The 19389-nt window shown below is 40.4% G+C and overlaps 1 protein-coding gene across 4 annotated transcripts in view; it reads right to left on the bottom strand.

Moving 5' to 3' along the window:
- Nucleotides 1–18581, bottom strand: part of FBXO38 (F-box protein 38) — a 49097-nt gene extending 30516 nt beyond the window's left edge. For all 4 annotated transcript variants that reach the window (XM_066388598.1, XM_066388599.1, XM_066388600.1 and 1 more), the window contains exons 1-7: nucleotides 18475–18581; nucleotides 11550–11740; nucleotides 7783–7916; nucleotides 4679–4842; nucleotides 4312–4477; nucleotides 1573–1710; nucleotides 67–204 (exon numbers count right to left, since the gene is read on the bottom strand). In XM_066388598.1, the coding sequence (XP_066244695.1) occupies nucleotides 67–204; nucleotides 1573–1710; nucleotides 4312–4477; nucleotides 4679–4842; nucleotides 7783–7916; nucleotides 11550–11677 (868 nt within the window). In that variant the 5' untranslated portion in view covers nucleotides 11678–11740; nucleotides 18475–18581. The remainder of the gene's footprint in view (nucleotides 1–66; nucleotides 205–1572; nucleotides 1711–4311; nucleotides 4478–4678; nucleotides 4843–7782; nucleotides 7917–11549; nucleotides 11741–18474) is intronic.
- Between the last annotated feature and the right edge of the window lie 808 nt (nucleotides 18582–19389).

Below are 19389 nucleotides of genomic sequence, written 5' to 3'. Positions count from 1 at the left end.
CAAAAGAGAAATAAATAAAACTGTAATGATTTTTAAAATATTTAGTAACTAAAGAAAAACAAATACCTGATCTCCAACTGTCTTCAACTACATGCTGGATAAGACCTCCCAGGAAAGGAACTCGAACCATTTCTAAATGCTCTAAGTTTCGGGCAGAGGCCAGGCCTGTTACTAAAGGGACATATTTCAAGGAGTTTGTGGGACCTGGAAAAAGAAAAACAAAATTTAATAAAATGATATAAGCTGCCTGAAAAATAAATTTTCAAATCATCAACTGAAATAATTTATAAATTCTATGCTGGAAAGCGATAGCCAAGTAGTAGGCTCTCTGCAATATATATTTATTAGAATGAAAGCATTATCCTATTAATCATATACTTATTTAGCATGAGGGTTTACCAGTAACATTGGAGAGATAATTAGTATTTAGTATAAATTCCCTGATGTCTTAATAGTTTTGAGCTCAAAATCACTAAGGGGAGAAAAACCAAGTTGAAATCTGATCCCTCACTCAAGTGGATAGCTCAATCACTTCAACATCTCTCTATGTAATGAGCACTGCATTAAGTGTTATGGAAGAACACAGAAGACAGGGTCTTATCAAAGAGCTTGCAACTGACATGGAGAGAAAACTAACATGAAAAATTATAAAAACATAAAAAGGTGGAAGATATCAAGTACAAAAATAAGATCCTCTATATTATATAAAAAATGAAAAAGAAAGAGAAGAGGAAGGGAAGTGGGAAGCAGGTAACTCAGGACGAGGACACAGACATACAGCACAAGGGGGAAGCTGGTTTGGCTGTAGACGGTGCACAGGCAGACCTGACTATAAAGGACGGTGTCTCTATGAAAGGAGTCGGAAACAAGGATATCAAGGAAACAAGGTTATTATGAACTTTAAAGTCGAACCGTTCACACTTGATACTCTCTGGAAAAAGACACTGAAGGTTTCTGAACAGAAAAGCAATATCAGCAAAACAGTGTCTTATGCTTTAAAGTAAATTAGAGCAGACAACTACTTACGTGCAGAATGATTAAGAGACTAGAGACAAGCAAGCACACAGAAATCTATTAAAACAATCCTAGAAAAAGTAAAAGTGCCAAAGTGTCTATAAGAAATATGCAGGGAGCCTGCCCTGGTGGCGCTGTGAATAGAGCGTCGACCTGGAACACTGAGGTCGCCGGTTCAAAAACCCAGGCTTGCCTGGTCCAGGCACATATGAGAAGCAACAAGCAAGCAAATAACAGCTAAAGTGAAGCAACTATGAGTTGATACTTCTCCCTACCCCTGTAAAAACCAATAAAATAAAATATTAAAAAAAAAAAGAAATATGCAAAGACATAGTGATGCCATATATATATATATATATATATATATATTTTTTTTTTTTTTTTTGCTCAAAGTCAGACAAGTCATGTATCTACTGCCTTTAAAACAAAAAGTATTTATCTTCACAAGATGAATAAGTTACAAAATATAATTTCATTTACAAATGTAGTTATGGAGTTTGCTGTAGGTTATTTTTAGAAGGACGTCTGTGTAACTCCACCATCACTATGTCCTATTACCTGCACAGTTCCTCATGACGAAAGTTCGTAAGCTGATGCAAAGAAAGTCTTTGAACGGCTGTGGTTTGGTGAGTCTTACCCACTTCATATAAAGGTGCCTCAGCATTGGGATACAAGGAATTTCAGGAACATTCACCCCTAAAACATATATACAAAAAAAGAACAAACAAGAAAATCACCAAGGGACTCTGTATTCTGTGTATAAGTTCAAGAGTCTATTTTCCAAGTTGACAATGTAACTATCCCTGATGGATATTTTCATCAGAACAAATTACCCTATTAAAGTCTATCAAGTTTGGCTTACTTTGAACAGTCTTGTAAAGAACAATTCAAACAAAGCATAAACTAGTACTTTGTTGTATTTTTTTAGAAAAAGCACACAGAAAGATAGAACTTTAAATGTATTTCTACCCTTTACAAGTCTTTCTCATAACTCTACAACCCTTCCATACATCTGCCTACTGGGTAAAAAATGAAAACAGGCAACTGAAAGCAAACTTAAGATATAGAAATAATACACAAAATTATTATTTGACTACCAATGCCCATGATCCTGCCAGTGGGAAAACTAAATTTGTCAGCACAAAGGCAGGTTAGCTGCCTTTAAACCTCACAGTTCCTGGATGATATCCAGAGGCAGAGATTAAAGCTCTTTCTGCAAATGTATGAATCTCTGGGCCTTGTAACTGTGCGGGAGGAGCCAGTCAGCACGACGCTGAGAAACTGAGAAACCTGTCAGTCACTTATTTTAATATTTCAAATGGACAAAGGTATTTTACCTTTCTGAACCATGAGTGGCTAAATGCTAGAAATCATACCCACAGAGGACTCTCTGTCTGGAAGAAAGGGAAGGGGATCTGAGATGGGAGGAAGTCAGGAAATATGGAAGAAAGAAGACAGGTAACTTGTAAATTCTAAATGGAAAGAAGCATCCCAGCGAACTTGCCCAGGAGTCTAACTAACACCATAGGCCAGAAGAAAACCGATAAATTGACACAAGTCTCTGTAAGAAATCCAAGATCTATGGTGATGGCATTTCATAAGCAGAAGCTGGCAAAATCAGTTTTGTGCAACTTTTAAACTTGAGGCAATAGAAGCCAGCTAGCAACAGCAACTGCAGAAAGCAATCCTGGAGTACAGTACTTGAATGACTGGTTCTTTAAAAGCTAAATTGTACAGAAAGCTAAATTCTATTACATGGTACAGACTGAGACTCAAGATGCAGAATTCACAAAGATACGTTTAGCATCTACCATGATGATGGTAGCTCTAATTAGGAAACCCAAGGTAGCAAGGGTGAGACTGAGCCTGATGAGACAGTTATAGCATATGTCCAATCCACATTTTGTCCCAAATCCATTCTATAAACAAAGGACACAGTTACCTTTCTTCCCCAGCATGTTCATTAATTTTCTACCCACATTTGAATCAACATCAGTGTTAAACTATTGAATTAATCAGAAGAAGTAATGCATTTCAAAAAAGAAATTAGCAAGTGCTTATTTTTACCATGAACTATGCCAGGAATCCTGGGAAATAGGAAGGTATAAAAATACGGTGTCTGACTTAAAGAGTACAGAGCTTACATGATAACTTCAGATATTACAATAGTACCTAAAAACCCAATTTCTTTTTTAAAAATTTTCATTGACTTTATTGGTGACACTGGTTAATAAAGTTATACAGACTTCAGTGCACAATTCTACATCTGTATGTTGCACTGTGTGTTCCCCACTCCAAGCTAAATACCCAATTTCAAGCTAGAGATCCAACTACCCCTTGGTCTTGTAAGTGAAGGGTGGCTGGAGAGCTTTGCTCTTCTTCCAAACTGCACACATTATAAGTCTTCTTCAAGACCTACTCCTAATCACCCCTGCTGCTCTCCCTCAGCACCTGACCCCGTTTCAGAAATTTCCAGTTCAGGAACTGGACATATGCGTGGGACATAGCAGATCCTCAATATGTATATTTTAAGTGAAACATTTAATAAATGAATATTAAATGTCAAACTATATTAACCAGAGTTAACTCAAATTCCTTTCAGCAATCTAAGCCGAAGAGAACAAATTAAATTTGTGAAAATATCCGCCCTAATCACTTCCGTAGACTGAAATTATTAGGATATAATATCAGAGAACATTTAGACAGAGAATGCACACCATGACCACTGCAAATGAGGTGACTCTGGAGACCAGCTCTTCCCCGTTTCTCAGGGAAACAGAGAAGAGGCAGTTTTCCACTGACTCTGCGTTGAGCAAAGGGGAACTTTCTCCTTGGGGAAGATATAAGTAAACTAAGAGTATAATAAGAAATTTTATTATATAAAAGTTTTTATTTTTAAAAAATTAATTCTGCAATACTCTAGAGCTGAGCTGTATCATAAAGTAGCCACCAGCTACATGGGGCTACTTGATAAATTAACATGAAATAAAACACTCAGTTCCTGTTTCAGTAGCCACAGGGGGTACCATGTGGGATAGTACAAGCAGAGGACATCTTGACCATCATGAGAGTTATACTGGAGGCCTCTGCTCTTGAGGGGAGAGCCAGGACCAAAAGGGGCTGATAGAAAACAAAGGCAGGATTCCGGCTCATTGAACAAACAAAAAACCCCAACAACTTTCAAAATTACTCAGACTGTCTTCAGAAAGGGAATAGATTGGTTGTAAAGCAGTATTTTTCTCATTCGCCATCCCGGGCTCTTTCATGGGAATTTTTATACAAGAAATATGTACTCACCAACTAAATGTAAAGTTTGGATTTTTGCTCCTATAGGAATTTTCAGTTTATTTTCAGGAGGAATTGGAAATGCTCCATTACGATTCCGAAATTTGCCCAAAATATGAACATGGGGCATATATGTCCAAATGGATTCTACCAATTCCAAATGAGAAGTCTCCACACCCTAGAAAATAATGCCAAAGCAAGCATAAGACAGGCTTTCCATTTAGCACCCAAAGCTTCTGTTTCTGTATCTTAAGTTGGTAAACATGCAATGGAACTTAAAAACTTTGCTATGGATGAAATTTGCACGTGAGTGAACATATATTCTTTTGATTTATTTCATTTGTTAGCTGATGTTAAATGTTAAACGTGATGCACTCACCACTAAATTTGGGCATGCCTGCAAAGCTTCCAGAACACCTGGAATGCTAAAAGCTTCATGGCCCCGTACCCTTCGCCTCTCGAGGTATCTAGGGTGAAGGCCATATAGCTGCTCGACATCTGGCATCTTCTTCAATAATGTCAGAAAACTGGAATCTGTGAAGCCTGAGAAGTTCAGAGATATTTAGAGCCAAGTTCATTTTTCTGTCTGTCAACATTTATGAGGCACTCTCCTCCTCCCCCCAAATACTCCCTGGTCTGTTAACTCTCAAGGGCTTTGCAGAGCATGCACGCAACAAAAAATATGAGTAAGATACGACCCTCATCTTCAGAAAACTCAGTTCTAACTTAAATCCCATCCCAACCTAGCTTCTCTCCGTCTAACCATTTCCTAATAATTACTCTGTCCTGTGTTTAGCACTCTCTAGACATTTTGCAGCAGAGACTTTCAACCTTTTCCTCATGGCACACATAAACTAAGTACTAAAATTCAGCAGCACACCAAAAGATATATTTTTTGCTAATCTGACAAAAGAAATAAGTATAATTTTGACTGATTTAAAAAATAATAATAATAGTAATCACCTATGCTTTTTGCTCCAGTGACTTTTAAAAAATGAGGTGCCTATGCTTGTATATTAGGATTTCTGGTACCAAGAATTAACCAATCAGATGCAACCTTACTATGCAATGTAAACAATAAGATACAACTCTGTTATGTGACCTATAGTTATATGGTTCAAGACAGGGCATTCACACCAGATGGCTATTGTTGTGTTGGCTGAAGTCGTTTCTTTATTTGACAATCTATGGGAAAAGAGATCAGTAACCCTGACTAAATCATTAGGTATTGTATGTTTTAAAAATTCTTGCAGCACATCAGTTGAAAATCACTGTTACAGACAATTCATTCTTTTGAAAAAGGCAGATGCAAGTTAGCAAAGAGAACAGAAGTGACCCAGACTGTGCCGATGCTGAGCTGGCAGAGGCTTAATTATCTGTGAGGCCAGCTGTGCTCCACCATGGGAAGCAACCAGATGAGAACAGAGGGAGGCAGGTAACCTCCACGGCAGAAGTGTTGGTGAGGTAAGTAGGGAGACAAGTCCAATACAGATCATTCTTTCTTATCTGGGACTTTTGTTTTTAATGTAAGTTGTCAGAAAGCCACTGTCTGCTTACTAATGACAAATAAAAATATTAACTCTCAAGAATAAAAATGAAGCCCCAAATCACTAAGTCTTATATACTGAAGTTTTCAAAAGTTTTTGTTTGTCTAGATGAACTAGTCTAGATGATATGTTAACTTTGAAATCATAAAACCAAAGGGACCTTAGAAATAACTTGATTTCTCTATTTATAATAGTTCATATTATTATTCTGTACAGTAACCTTTACTGACTGGACATTCAATGTGTAAGCCATTTTATGTATTTTCTCATTTATTCTCACAACCCAATGAAAAGGTTATTACCTCATTTAGAAATGTAAAAAAATGAGCTTGAGGTCAAAAGCTATCAAGTGGCAGAGCCCGAATTCAAAACTAAATCTGACCATTGCCAACATCCATTCTCTTTCATTGGACATTACACATTGTCTCAATTAAAATGTGAGTAAAGCTTCACCATTTTTACAGAGATGGTGTGAAGATCCAAAGCGATCACATATGTAAACCATAATGTATCACATAAAAACCTTAGTTAGCATTATTATATAGAGAATCCAGGTTTAAACTCCTGAGAATAAGCCAGAACGGCATTAGTAAGCAGTTAGTGAGATGCTATTCTAGGCTAGAGACTGTTTGCTTTGAGTCTTTTTATTTCAGAAGTCAGCAATGTGCATACAAATTCTTCTAAAACAGTATCGAGTGGGAGCGCTACTGTATTCTTTTTCATATAGTGCATTGATCCCAACTCCATAATTCCTGCAGGCCCGATCTCCACTAAAGCAAATCTAATATAAGGAATGACAGGCATTTCACACTGCCATTTTATTCTTTCCTGCTATAAATGTTACTCTCCAGAACGAGAAGAATCCTTTTCCCTTAGGATAGTTTCTTTCAAGTATTTAAAGACAACTGTGGTTTGCCTTCTACCAAGCTAAGTTCTAGCCTCAGGTCTTTGCTTCACAAAAAGGTACATATTATTAACTTACTCTGGCCAACTGATAAGAGTTACCAGTTAACTGATGATCCTCCTGAAAAAATAGTGCCCCACGCTATACAATATTCCAGTGTACCAGAGGTATCTGTCCTGCTTCACAGACAAAACAAGACAATTATCCCCAGACCCTTCACATCCATGAAGGCTCCCCCATACCCAGCCTTTTCATATTTTCAAAATATCAGGATCTGGATATGGTTGATGAAAGGTAGTTTAAAAAAAGATATTTAAAATTGCTAAACACAGTACCCAAAGGGCATTAATGAATGGATCTGTGTTAACTGAACAACAGCCTGATTGGCCTTTGATTTTAATTCTTCTGTTTCAAGTATGTCTTGCTTAAATAAAGTCAACAACTTTCTCTTCTCATGGTCTCTCTATCTGAGGTCCATTTGTGGTGGTTAGGCTACTAACTCTAAGTTCTCTATGTGCAAGGCCAATGCCTTATTTGAAAATATCCAAGACCTAGTCTAGGTTTTATAAAAGTGTTTGAGAAATTAAAGTTCCAGAAGAGCATTTCTGTGGCCTACTAGAGCAGCTTTACAAAAATTGGTAAATATCTGTTTAATCAGAGGGTGCCATTAAGGGGTACAGGAAAACTATGAAAATCTGCATCGTAAAACAAAGGACACTTTGTCTAATGTGATAGATATATATTTAGCTAACAAAAGGCTCAAAAAGTATTCTCTAATCACATATTTGAGGAACAGGCTGATATAGTTCCTAAAGGGAATAGGAAATGAAAACACCCAACCACTAAAGCAGCAAAGCAGCAAGCAAAGTATATTTTATCAAACTAAGCAACTTAAATAATTTAGATAAAACCCTGCCTCCTAAGACAACAAGTAACATTTGATGACAACAAGTAACATTTGACCACAAGTAACCTCTGATGGAAACACTGTTAGTTTCCAATAGAAAACGAACCTCACAGGGTAACACTTACCACTCGGCATGTATTCCCACCACCGCCCTGCACAGAGATCCACAACCCTCACAACTCTCAGATACAGGGTGACTGCTTCCTTTAGCTTCCGGGAAAGACATTCCATGCACATGATATCCTGCAGAGGGAGGTACCTTTGTGAGAGAAAGAAACTCATATTTATCAAGTGGGTAAGAACTTCCCCTCCCTGATGGGCTATTTTTTCCTTCTTCTATTCTCCAACCCTCAAATGAAATAAGACCTTAGGAATGTTCACAGGGTTTTAAGATTAATATATGTGTGTGTGTGTGTGTGTGTGTGTGTGTGTGTGTGTGTGTATGGCTTTTTACTAAAATCACGTAAGTCAGCAAATACTCAAGTATCCAAAAAAGTATTGAGCTTCCTCCACAGGGCATTTGATAGAACCTGCCTTTTTTCTTTAAAAAATTTAAGAATAGAATCTAAAAACAACAACAACAACAAAAAAACCCCAAAACACAAAATCTCTGCATTTCCAGGCAAGATGATAAGGGAATGTGAGGAAGATCAGAGTACTTACTGATCAGTCTGAACATGATCAATATATTATATCATAGCTTTTACATAGAATCCATTATCTGCAGTGGCTAAAAAAACTCCTCTCTGCTCCCTCAATACCCTCAGAAATACTACTATTTTCTTCATCAGCAAATATGTATCCTAAGTTTATAGTACATAATTTTTTCTCCAGATCTTTTACCTTTCAGATCACACACTCTGATAAAAGTACTGCATAAGCATTAAGTGAGAACATTTCATCTGAACTGCAATTTCCTCTTTTCCCTGTTATTTTTTCCTTCCTGAAACTTTTTAATTAACCTCTATTTTTGTCCCATTTCCAGTAATACCAATAAATATTTTCAAAGGTCAGAAAATCTCATTCTCTCTTTCTCTTCCTTAACACTCCTCCATGCACACCTTGATTAATTTTTAAAACATAAAAGCTACCCTTTATTGAGCTGGTGCCATGTCACAGACGGAAGTCATTGTTTCATAACATTACAAGGTAGGTTTATTCAATGTTTGCCACACCGCCCTCGCCCACTCTCTCTTCCCTCTCTGCTGTGCTGCTTCTCCTGCCACTCTGCCTATCAGCTGACTTTGACCAATGCCAGACCCAGGCAAAAGCTTTCTGCTGTTGCTAGTCCCCTAGTTGACTTCTTCAACATCCCTCATTGACTCCTTTAGCCCTACCCACACCTCTCTAAATAGTCCCTTCATTAAATTATCTTCAAATTCCAGCTAAGCGTATCTTGTTTCCTGCTAGAAGCCTCACTGATAAAGAAGGTGCTATAATCATCCCATTTTGCAAGTGGTGGAACTGGCTCAGAAAAGTTCACCTACAAAAAGGTAACAGCTAGGTAAGAGGAAGGAAGAGCAGAGATATCAACACAGTTGGGTCTGAGACCAATTCCTAAAATTTAAGCTAATTCTAAAAGAAACATCCAAGTACGTCTGCTGAATATTTCTTCACTCAATTTTTTTTCTATCCCTGGCTCTTCTCCCTTCCCCTTTAAAACTATTTAAGAGAATTAAATAAATCAACTTCTCTACCAAAAAGTATTACTGCTAACTTAATTTATAGTCTCTAAAAATTAGATGTAAATAGGATAATTTTCAGAAACTTTACAAGCATGTATTTTATAAACAATGCACAATATTGAGTTTGTTTTCTAAATCAAGTTTTCCCACTAAAACATTTCTCCCCAAATCACTGTTATCCAAATTATTTGCCTGAGTTAGTATTATACTCCCTTTAAATACAGATGGATCAGTAATCACATGAAGTTTATCTTATTTCATCACATTTGCCCTCAGAAAAAGAAATGTTATTGTTTCTTCACAGATACATAGTCAATGGGCTGGAGTTCAAAAGGCAGATCAAATATATTTTAGAAAAGATGTGTTTAACATGGCAGGCACAGGAAAGATTAAGTTTCTTTAGAAGCCAGTTATTCTTGTTTCATGAAAACATGCTACACAGTTTCCAAAAACAAAAAACTAAAACATGGGTCCTCAGATAAAAACTTTAGAAGATCTAAAAAGAAACCAATTTTTAGAATAAACAGCTCATACCCAATTCAAGTATTCGGCTTAGTTCACAGTTCTCTACATTCTGCTAATTTGCTGCATGTTTTTTGCATTAGAAGCAGAGTAACATCCTTCTGCTTGACTCCAACTCTCCCATCTAAATATTCTGTTTGAACTGCAGAATGTTATTTGATCTACTCTCAATTTAAAATATGGTCCAATTTGTTCAGAGTATGTCTTCCCATCATTCAACAAACCTCTAAGACACATGCCTGGAAACTTCTTTACCTATGATTTCTTCTAGAATTTTAATAGCCTTATTGCTTAATTCATTGATGCATTTAGAATTTAGTTGTCAGATAAGAACACGCTTTTTTACTTTCTCCAGATGGTTTTCAGGTTGTGACATATTGCTCAACAGTGCAAATTGCTTTTCCTCATTGATGTGAAAACCAAGTTTACCAAAAACTAGTTCCCCACATATATTTGAATCTACATATGGAGTCTCCATATGGAGTTTGTTTTACCCAACTGTCTGTATATCTTCACTGTAAAATCTTTATTATTTTAGAATATATTTAAATATCTGGTAAGGTTAGACCCTTTTTTCAAAAAATTCTGGCTGTTTAGGCAGACTTTTTCTTTCTGTAAAATAAACTTTAGTATCATTTTGTTATGTTAAAGAAAAATCTGTTATTTTAATAGGCCTCTTATTCCTAATAAAAACTACATTGTGTCACAGAATAAAACACTGAAGAAGACAAATATATATTAAATTAGAAAAGAAAAATAAAATATCCATGGTTTCCTAAAGTAACTTGGCTACTTTTTAAAAACTTTAATAATTGTTAATTATTCAAAACACTTCTTAGAACTTCATATGAAAACTTCCCCTAGTAATTAATCTAAAATAATTGAAAAGCAGAAGTTTAGATAATTTAATTGTTATTGTCTAAGAGAAGAGCCAAAAACTATCCAGATGTCAGACACGAGGGACAAGGTAACCATCGTGGCACAAAACAGAATGCACTGACTAAAATGCTAACTGTGAAGGCCGTGCATGCCACGATATGAAGAAAAGCAGAACACAATCAAACCGGAAACACATACCCAGCATTTAGGCCCTGAATGTATGAAGTGCTTCAAAAGCATCAGCTCGGTGCATCCTTATTATAACATCGTTATATCTATTATTGGTCCACAGCTAGTAAATGAGAGGCTCAGGATGCAAACTCAGGTCTCCAGCTCCAGAGACAAAGTATATCAGGGTTTGTTTACTGAACGGCTGATGACTGAAGAAGAGAGCAGGAGAAACTAGAAAGACATGTTTTTTGTTGTTGTTGTGAGTTTTTCTTGGGGGGTGGGGGGGTCTTTAGCCATTGTTATAATGCAGTTTGGATAAAAATAAAACTTAAAATAAGATTTTGAAAAAAGTTTATTACAAAACAACTTTCATATGTATACAGCATATGGTAATGATGGGTAGTATATCACAGGACTTGTTTTAATCACTTACATATATCTGCACAATGAGCAAAAATAGTTTCTCACTGTGGGTTGTAGTCAAAACAGTCAGAAACATGGCCCTCTGCACACACATACTGTAATAATGAAGTCAACAGCTCTCAGTCAATAAGAATTCCAGGAAACCTGGCATGTTAACAGTCTAAAGCGTGGCTGTCCACCAGAACTTTCTGTGACAGAAGAAATAACCTTACCTAAAGATATGGCAAAGCACTTCATGGGAAAGTTGATTCATGTAGTCCTTTGTCTCATCTGATACTGTTTCCTCGGGGATCTCATTATCCATGAGACACGTTTTAACATTTTTCTTTCGTGGACCCATAGCTGCAGTATCTCCAGTATCAAAGAGCAAATCTCCCCTCTCGGTTACTTGAGTTCAAAGGACCTGAAAGCAAGCAGAGAACAGAGTAGACTAAAGCAGCAAACCAGATGCAGACACTATCCCTATAAAACCCAGGTAAAACAACATTTATTTCAAAATACAGACAAAGATAATCACAATAGTATAGACCACATTCAAATTCATTAAAAAATTATTACACGAAAGGCGCCGACTATCACTTTCTGAAGAGCAGTAGAGAATATAAAACTGAATTATTTAGAATGAGCAAAAGTCCAAGGAACCAGGAGCCCCAGATTCTTCTCATTTGTACTGTTGCTTCCTAGCTAACTCACTCAATTCTTCATATGGAGCATCAATTTCTTCATATGTAATATAAGATGTCTCACTTCCCACAGTCACTTGACTGGCTAGTCTCATCAGTCTTACCACAATATTGCTTTTGCATCTAATCCCACTGGTTTCCAGGCCTCTATCAGCCCTCACCTGGGCTGTTGCAATGGCTTCCTAAATGACGACCACCACTGTACCACCAGGGCCTAAAACAAAGCCTGCCACACAGTAGGCTTAAAACACGTCATGTGCTGAGTAAAGGTTTACCATACCATACTCCACACTGAAGCCAGACGGATCTTTTCAAAACATTCCTCTGAGTGCATACTAAGTGGAAAGAGAAAGATGTTGAATTTGCATACAAGAAAAAGGACAAGTATGTTTGAGTTTGCATGGGACATTTTAGAAGGTTCCATGGTAAAATATTAACAGTGGTTACCTCTGGGGAGTTAAAACAGAGGTTTAGGAAAGTAGGACAGGGACTTCTAGTTTTTATATTCTTCTCCACTGTTTGAAAACTTTAGATGGGTCACGTGTGCTTCTTAAAAAACAATGACCAAAAAAACAACAACCAAAATCAGCCTGCCCTAGGTTCTAGGACAAAATCAATCTGGTCTCAAGCCTCTCCAATCTCATCTTTCTATCCTACCACTTGTTCTTTAGGACACCCTCTCCAGCCAAATACAACCTCGGTTCCCCCAACACGGACCTCTCGTCCCTAATAAGCTACTGACTGTAAGTAGAATGTTTTTCCCTTCCCTTCAACATCTTCATCATCATCATCGTCATCTTCATTACTGCCTAGAAAACCACCTCTTTGGTTTTTTAAAAAAATCTGCCTTTCATATCTAGTTTATATGTTACATCCTCTGTGAAAACTTCCACTCACCTCACGTCCCTCTTTTGAGCTCCCTGGGAGCTTTTACTACAGCAGCCTGTGTATTTGATTCCATATCTCTGCTGGGAAAAGGAAAAGAAACTCAACCTCCTGTCTCTAGGTGATAACAAGGCCTTGCTCATAATAAACTCTCAGACATCTGATGTGAGACTATCCATCAGTCTTTCCATGCAACCAGGAGCTCCAAGGCTGCTAAGTACCATCTCATGTTCCTATTTGCTACCACAGCACTCAATGATCTCAGCAACAAGCCTATAACCCTGGCAAAAATGCAATCAGATGTTATTTCAATAAGGGCACATCAAAACAGCTACCCCGCAACACAACTCAACAAGACTAATAGCTAGTACAGGGCAGTCCAACTAGGGAGAATTCTCCAGCCATCATATTTTAACACATTCCACGTTTAAGAATCTGCACAACTCTAACCGTAGAGATACCATTTTCTTGACATCCTTTAAGTAAAAATCTTTCTTAGCCCTTCTCCTTTCTCTTTCTTCACCAAATCCAACCCACTGAGTAATTTACACCCTCATCTATGATTCCACCTTTTATTGTGCCTTTTTATTTTGCAATGCTGTGGTTCTGTGAGTCAGTTTAGTAACCTACATTTCAATTTTTAAACCAAATGGGCTGCACCTTAAATGTCATTGAGTTTATAAAAGTTCACTTGTTTGGAACTCAGAGAAATATTTACTCACAGATATGACATTATACAACATATATAGACATTAGGTGTCCAGGAAGCCCACAAAAGTCTGCTTCACCTACAGTATGCATTAACACTATTAAATGGCCTAAATCAGCAGGACTAACAAAATTTTAGGCAGAACTGTATGTATGTTTCCCTTGTCATGTCTATAATTGAAAACTTGGTCATGTAGGTAGAAATGCAGACTTGGGTCATGTAAGCTTCCCACTTGGCAGTAGGTAATGACCACCCCCCTTACTCTAAGTCTTTGGTGGGGAAGGAACACACGGAGATGAACACAGGGGTAAAAGATAACAACTTTATCCTATATCGTGAGGCTTAACAGGTGAGGACCTATAGACAGGGGAAATCCATCAGTTCTCTCCAGGCCAAGGAGGCACCCCTGGATTGTTCAAAAGATAAAAAGCTTCCTCATTCAAAACTAATGTATCTTCCTTTGCCACCACTTAAACTCTACAAAGGACACCAAAATTGTTTCAACTCAGGTTGGCTTCATCTTCATTTATGTGAAACACCAGCTAGGTCATGCTAAGCATTTCATCCCAGGGGCACTAATAGAGGCCTGGAAACCCTGTATGAGAAGAAAACACCATGCAAGACACACAAAGTCCCAAGTAATAATGGTGTCTCTCTTGCACATGCACACGCTCTCTTAACTGCTTTTGTTTCAGTGGGATAAGTGATAAAAGCAAGTAAAAATAAGGCCCTGGCTGGTTGGCTCAGTGGTAGAGCGTCGGCCTGGCGTGCAGGAGTCCCGGGTTCGATTCCCGACCAGGGCACACAGGAGAAGCACCTATTGGCTTCTCCACCCCTCCCCCTCTCCTTCCTCTCTGTCTCTCTCTCTTCCCCTCCTGCAGCCCAGGCTCCATTGGAGCAAAGATGGCCCAGGCGCTGAGGATGGCTCTATGGCCTCTGCCTCAGGCACTAGAATGGCCCTGGTCGCAACAGAGCAATGCCCCAGATGGGCAGAGCATCGCCTCTGGGGGGCGTGCCAGGTGGATCCCGGTCAGGCACATGCGGGAGTCTGTCTGACTACCTCCCTGTTTCCAACTTCAGAAAAAAAAAAAAAAACAAGTAAAAATAGAAAAGTGCCGTGACTAAGACTTCTATGTCTTTGTTTCTTCCTGCCTTTATCTCCAAAATATCACCATTTGCTATTTCAGAAACTCAACCAAGTATGAAAGGCTCAAAGCAGCAGTAGGTTAAAAGGGAAAGAGGAAAGGAGAGGAATTCCAGCTTATCAACAGCAGATAGGATGGTGCATTGGAGTTAGCCTGCAGAAGAGTCAGAGAGGGTGAGGGAGAGATGAGGATAGCTAACAGCTGAGTATAAATATGCGAGGACTATGGTTTACAGCGCTAGGTATTATTTCTAGGGTTAGCAAGTTCTTGAGGCTTAGACTCTAAACCTCAAAGAAATGTCATTCTGACAGAATTATACGAATCCCACAATTTTAAAAATTGAAGGGGCCTGACCTGTGGTGGCGCAGTGAATAAAGCGTCGACCTGGAAATCCTGAGGTTGCTGGTTCGAAACCCTGGGCTTGCCTGGTCAAGGCACATATGGGAGTTGATGCTTCCAGCTCCTCCCCCCCCTTCTCTCTCCCTATCTCTCCTCTCTCTCTCTCTCTCTCTGTCTCTCCCTCTCCTCTCTAAAAATGAATAAATAAAAAATAAATAAATAAAAATTGAAGGGGCCTTCGGAGACTACTTAGTTGCAGTTCTTAACTTTTTCTGGGCCACAGACCATCTGAGACTATGATGAAAGCTGCCATCTCCTTCCCAAGAGAAAAACAAAACATACCCAGACTCACATATGCTGAACTACATCCATACAATTTCCAGGGGCTACACAGACACATCGAAGCTCATCCAGGGGTCGCTATCCAAGACTAAATTTTCAGATAGACAAATGGTACCAGGGAGGATAAGTCACTTGCCCAATGGCATACATTAAATACATTAAGTGTCCGAGCTCAGGCTGGGACTCAGAATCCCCAACCTACACTACACACCCTATCAAGTCAGTCCTCTGCATCTCGGTTGACTCCCTGCATTCTAGAGATATGCACTAGTGCTTGGAGAAGGGCTTCTGGATGCTCTGATAGAACAGCTGCTGACTGCACCTTCCTTCGCACATTAGGGTTTATGGTCCATTTAATTTAGGCTCCCACACAGTACCTGCAACAGCCCTGGGTATCCGACAGCCATTCTATCACTGTGTGTTTAGAGACCTTAGCCACAGGAAGCATCATTTTTGTCCTGGAGGCCCAAGTACTTTTAAATAGTAAGCCTGTGTTATTTGTGATTATTTAAACTAGGGTCTTTCCACACATAATTTCTTCTAATTTTTAATGTTGTTCTTTTTAACTGCCAGTTCAAAGCTCCTCCTATCCCAAACAAAACTATACTATCCTCTAGCAATTCAGTTCCTTCTGGTTGCTCCCACAGTTAGCCCAATCTTTTCATCCTTAGCTCTCAAGCCTATCTCCACTTCTTGTAGGGAAGTACCAACACTTTCTTGCTTATAAAATCAAGTTCTTTTCCTTTTAATCCTCTATTTCCATGATCAAGTTAGTTTTAACATTGTTCACAATTCTCACAATTGCTGATACTTTTAAAAGACCTACATAAATTCACTCCTTTATGCTCTAAATGTAACAACTAAAAATCTTCCTCTACCTGATCCATCTTGTTAACATCTTCCTTCATCCCTAAATTATTCTCTATATACTTACTCCCTTCCTCAGATGACACCAGACTCTCCAGGATATGTGTTTGTTTCTAATTACACTTTACAGAGCAGAGATAAACACCTTACTAACCAGAAAACTTAGGGACCTCTTCTTATACAAACGTTCACAACTCTGTATCAATTTCTCATATGTATCTAATTAAGAAGTCTCTGGAGAAACTCCTTTTCTTGACTTATACTATGTATCCATCCTCTCATCATTTAAGTTACCTATCCCCTCAATGATTTATTTCACGCCTATTAAGTGCTAGGTGGTCTTTCTCCCCATGAAGCTCAGTCTCAGTGAGAGATTTTACCACCAGTTTCTTATAACTCAGTCATGTCAACTGTTATAACTTAAATGACTTTTCATTACCCTGATCAAAAATACCATCTCCCATTTAAAACGTCCCAGTGTTGTCATCATCCTATCCAGTCAAGGACTTCCCTGCTTTCAGGTCTCTAAGGCCTTTATTTAGATTCTATGGGTTTCATCTTACTCATATCAAAATAATTTTGCATGTCACTTAATTTGGCCCTGTTTATCACATCAAAGATTTGCAATGTCTCCTACGTAGGACAGCCTCTTTGCTAAGGAAATGCCACCCCACATCCACCAAGCTAGTTAGATTAAAAAAAAACTAAGCACAAGTACCAGAATTATAGGGCAGAAAGGATCAAGAATCATCCAGTCCAACCCTTCGTTTTCCAGATAAGGAACCTAAGCTGTGTTGTCCTAAGTCATAGTCAAAAAATACCAACGCTAAATGAAGTGAGTTCAAGTTCAATTTCATTTCACGGTATCTCTTTACCTTATGAAATGTTGTTTTCCTTTTTTTCCTATTCTATGCCTTAAGACTTTTTTTTTTTTGCTAAAGGTAAAGTGTGTACCTTCAGACACAGTCATTTCAACACACACACACACACACACACACACACACACACACACACACACACACGTCTATTATTCTTCACCTAAAAAGGACATAAGAATCACAGCACTGCAAATTTTAAAGTGAGGGAAAGAGCCTTAGGAATCACTTAAACCAGTAATTGACAAAAATGAAGGTTAAACATTACCAGCACAGATCTGGACGACTACCTATGTACCCTCCTAACCCCACCTTTCCCCTTCCCCAGAAAATCATGGCCTTGGAGACCCATTATTTCATTCTTCAGTTGTGATGGGAGGACCGGAAAGTGGATTAAGAACCAGTGACCTAATCCAACACCTTCCTTAGCCAGATGAGAAATCTCAAGTCCAGAGAGAGGAAGGGATTTGCCCAAAGTAAAGCAGCAAGTTAAGAGCAAGTTTTAAGGCACTTGAAACACACACAAAAAACAAGGTCTCCTGTTCTTCACGTGGGTGTGTTTTCTACTGCGGGTGCTGGTTTATGCACAGTCTCCAGGGCAGAGGCCCACTGCGCAGGAAGCACAGGACCCTGCCTAGTGCCCAGCTGCCCTTGGCCAGCTTGGTGTCTGCAAAGAAACACGGGTGGACACCCCTCCTCGGTGACCCCCGGCTCTGCAGGAGGCAGGAGAGACATGCTTTCCGGGTCTGTCTCCCAGGAAAGACTCTCTGGAAGGGAGGTGAGAATCGGATTTCCTGAGCTAAGAGGGGCAGCAGGAGCACCTTACACATTCACTTTACAGATACGGGCCCTGGCCCTGGAACCCAGGGCGCCGGGGTGGGGGCCTCCCCTCCAGGACGGGTTCTCTGGGTCCTGCTCGGCGACATCCCCTCCGAGCGCAGCCGACGGGCCTTCTCCCAGTGGCTTCACATCCACATCGTGGGAGTCGCGACGCCGGGGGGCGACGAGGTCCCCCCAGGTGTCCAGGCCAACATCCGCCCCCAACATTTTGTTCAGGAACATCGAGATCGACAGCGTGTCCGCACGCCGGCCTCTCGGACCAGGTTCGGACAAGGAGGCACCGCCGCGACCAGGGCCTAGAGGGCCGAGAACCACCAACCCCAGCCCCGCTGTCCCGGGAGCCACAGGCCCAGCAGGGGCCCGAGACCGACAGCCCGGCGGCCGGGGCCCGGGCGCCCCTCCGGCCGCCGCCCCCGCCGCGCGCGCCCCCAGCTGCGCGGCCGCCGCCTCACCTCCGCCGGCCCTCCGTCTGTTACTGCGGGTGGGAGGGAGGGAGGCAGCACCGCGGCCGACGCTTCCCGCGGCCCCCACCGCCGCAGCGCTTCCGTTTCCGCTTCCACCGCTCGGGCACTTCCGGAGTGTTGTCATCGGGGCTGCCCGCCCCGCGTGTCCATGTTGGGTGTGGGGCACACGCGTCCACGCGCCGCAGCCATGTTAAGAGTGGCGGCGAAGGAAACGGGGGGAGGGCCGTGGCGGTGGGTGGAGGACATTCTTTTCACGTGACACTGGTGCCGCGCCCGAAGCGCTTCGGGTCCGACGCCGGAGATATAGACTATCACCTTGACAGCTGTTTTGATTGACAACGTGTATTGCGTAGACAGCGATTTAGGGCCAGAAAGAGGGGTGGGGTTAAGGGTGAGTCCCTCACTTTGCTGGAAGAGGCTGCAGACAAGCACTTCACCTGTAAGCCTCAGGTTTGTGAGGCAAAAACGGGCATCACTGTGGTCCCTACATAACAAACCGTTGCAAATGTTAGTGGCTTAACATAATTTGTTACAATTCCGTGGTGCTTCTGTGGGTTGGCTAGGCTCAGCGGGGAAGCTTCAGGCTGAGGTCTCACGCATTTGCGGTCAGATGTCCGCTGATACTGTAGCTAACTTCGGGCTGAAATGGATGTTACATTGTTGGCAAAGTCGGGCTGGAAGCCCTCCCGGGGGCTCAGGGAGAGCTGTGATGGAATGCCTGCAGGTGGCCGCTCCATCTGGTTTGGGTTGCTCGCGGCTAAGCGCGTGGGGTTCGGTAGGAAGCACTCGGGAGCGGGAGGAAGCGACAGAGCAAGACGTAGGATCTAGCGTTGGAAGTCCCAGAACTTCCTTCTGTCACATTCTGCTGGGTAAGGAAGCCACTAAGCCCGCCCAGGATCAGGG

The sequence above is a fragment of the Saccopteryx leptura genome, chromosome 6 (genome assembly GCF_036850995.1).
Source record: "Saccopteryx leptura isolate mSacLep1 chromosome 6, mSacLep1_pri_phased_curated, whole genome shotgun sequence".
Taxonomy (NCBI): domain Eukaryota; kingdom Metazoa; phylum Chordata; class Mammalia; order Chiroptera; family Emballonuridae; genus Saccopteryx; species Saccopteryx leptura.
This window is presented reverse-complemented; position numbering and strand designations above follow the sequence as displayed.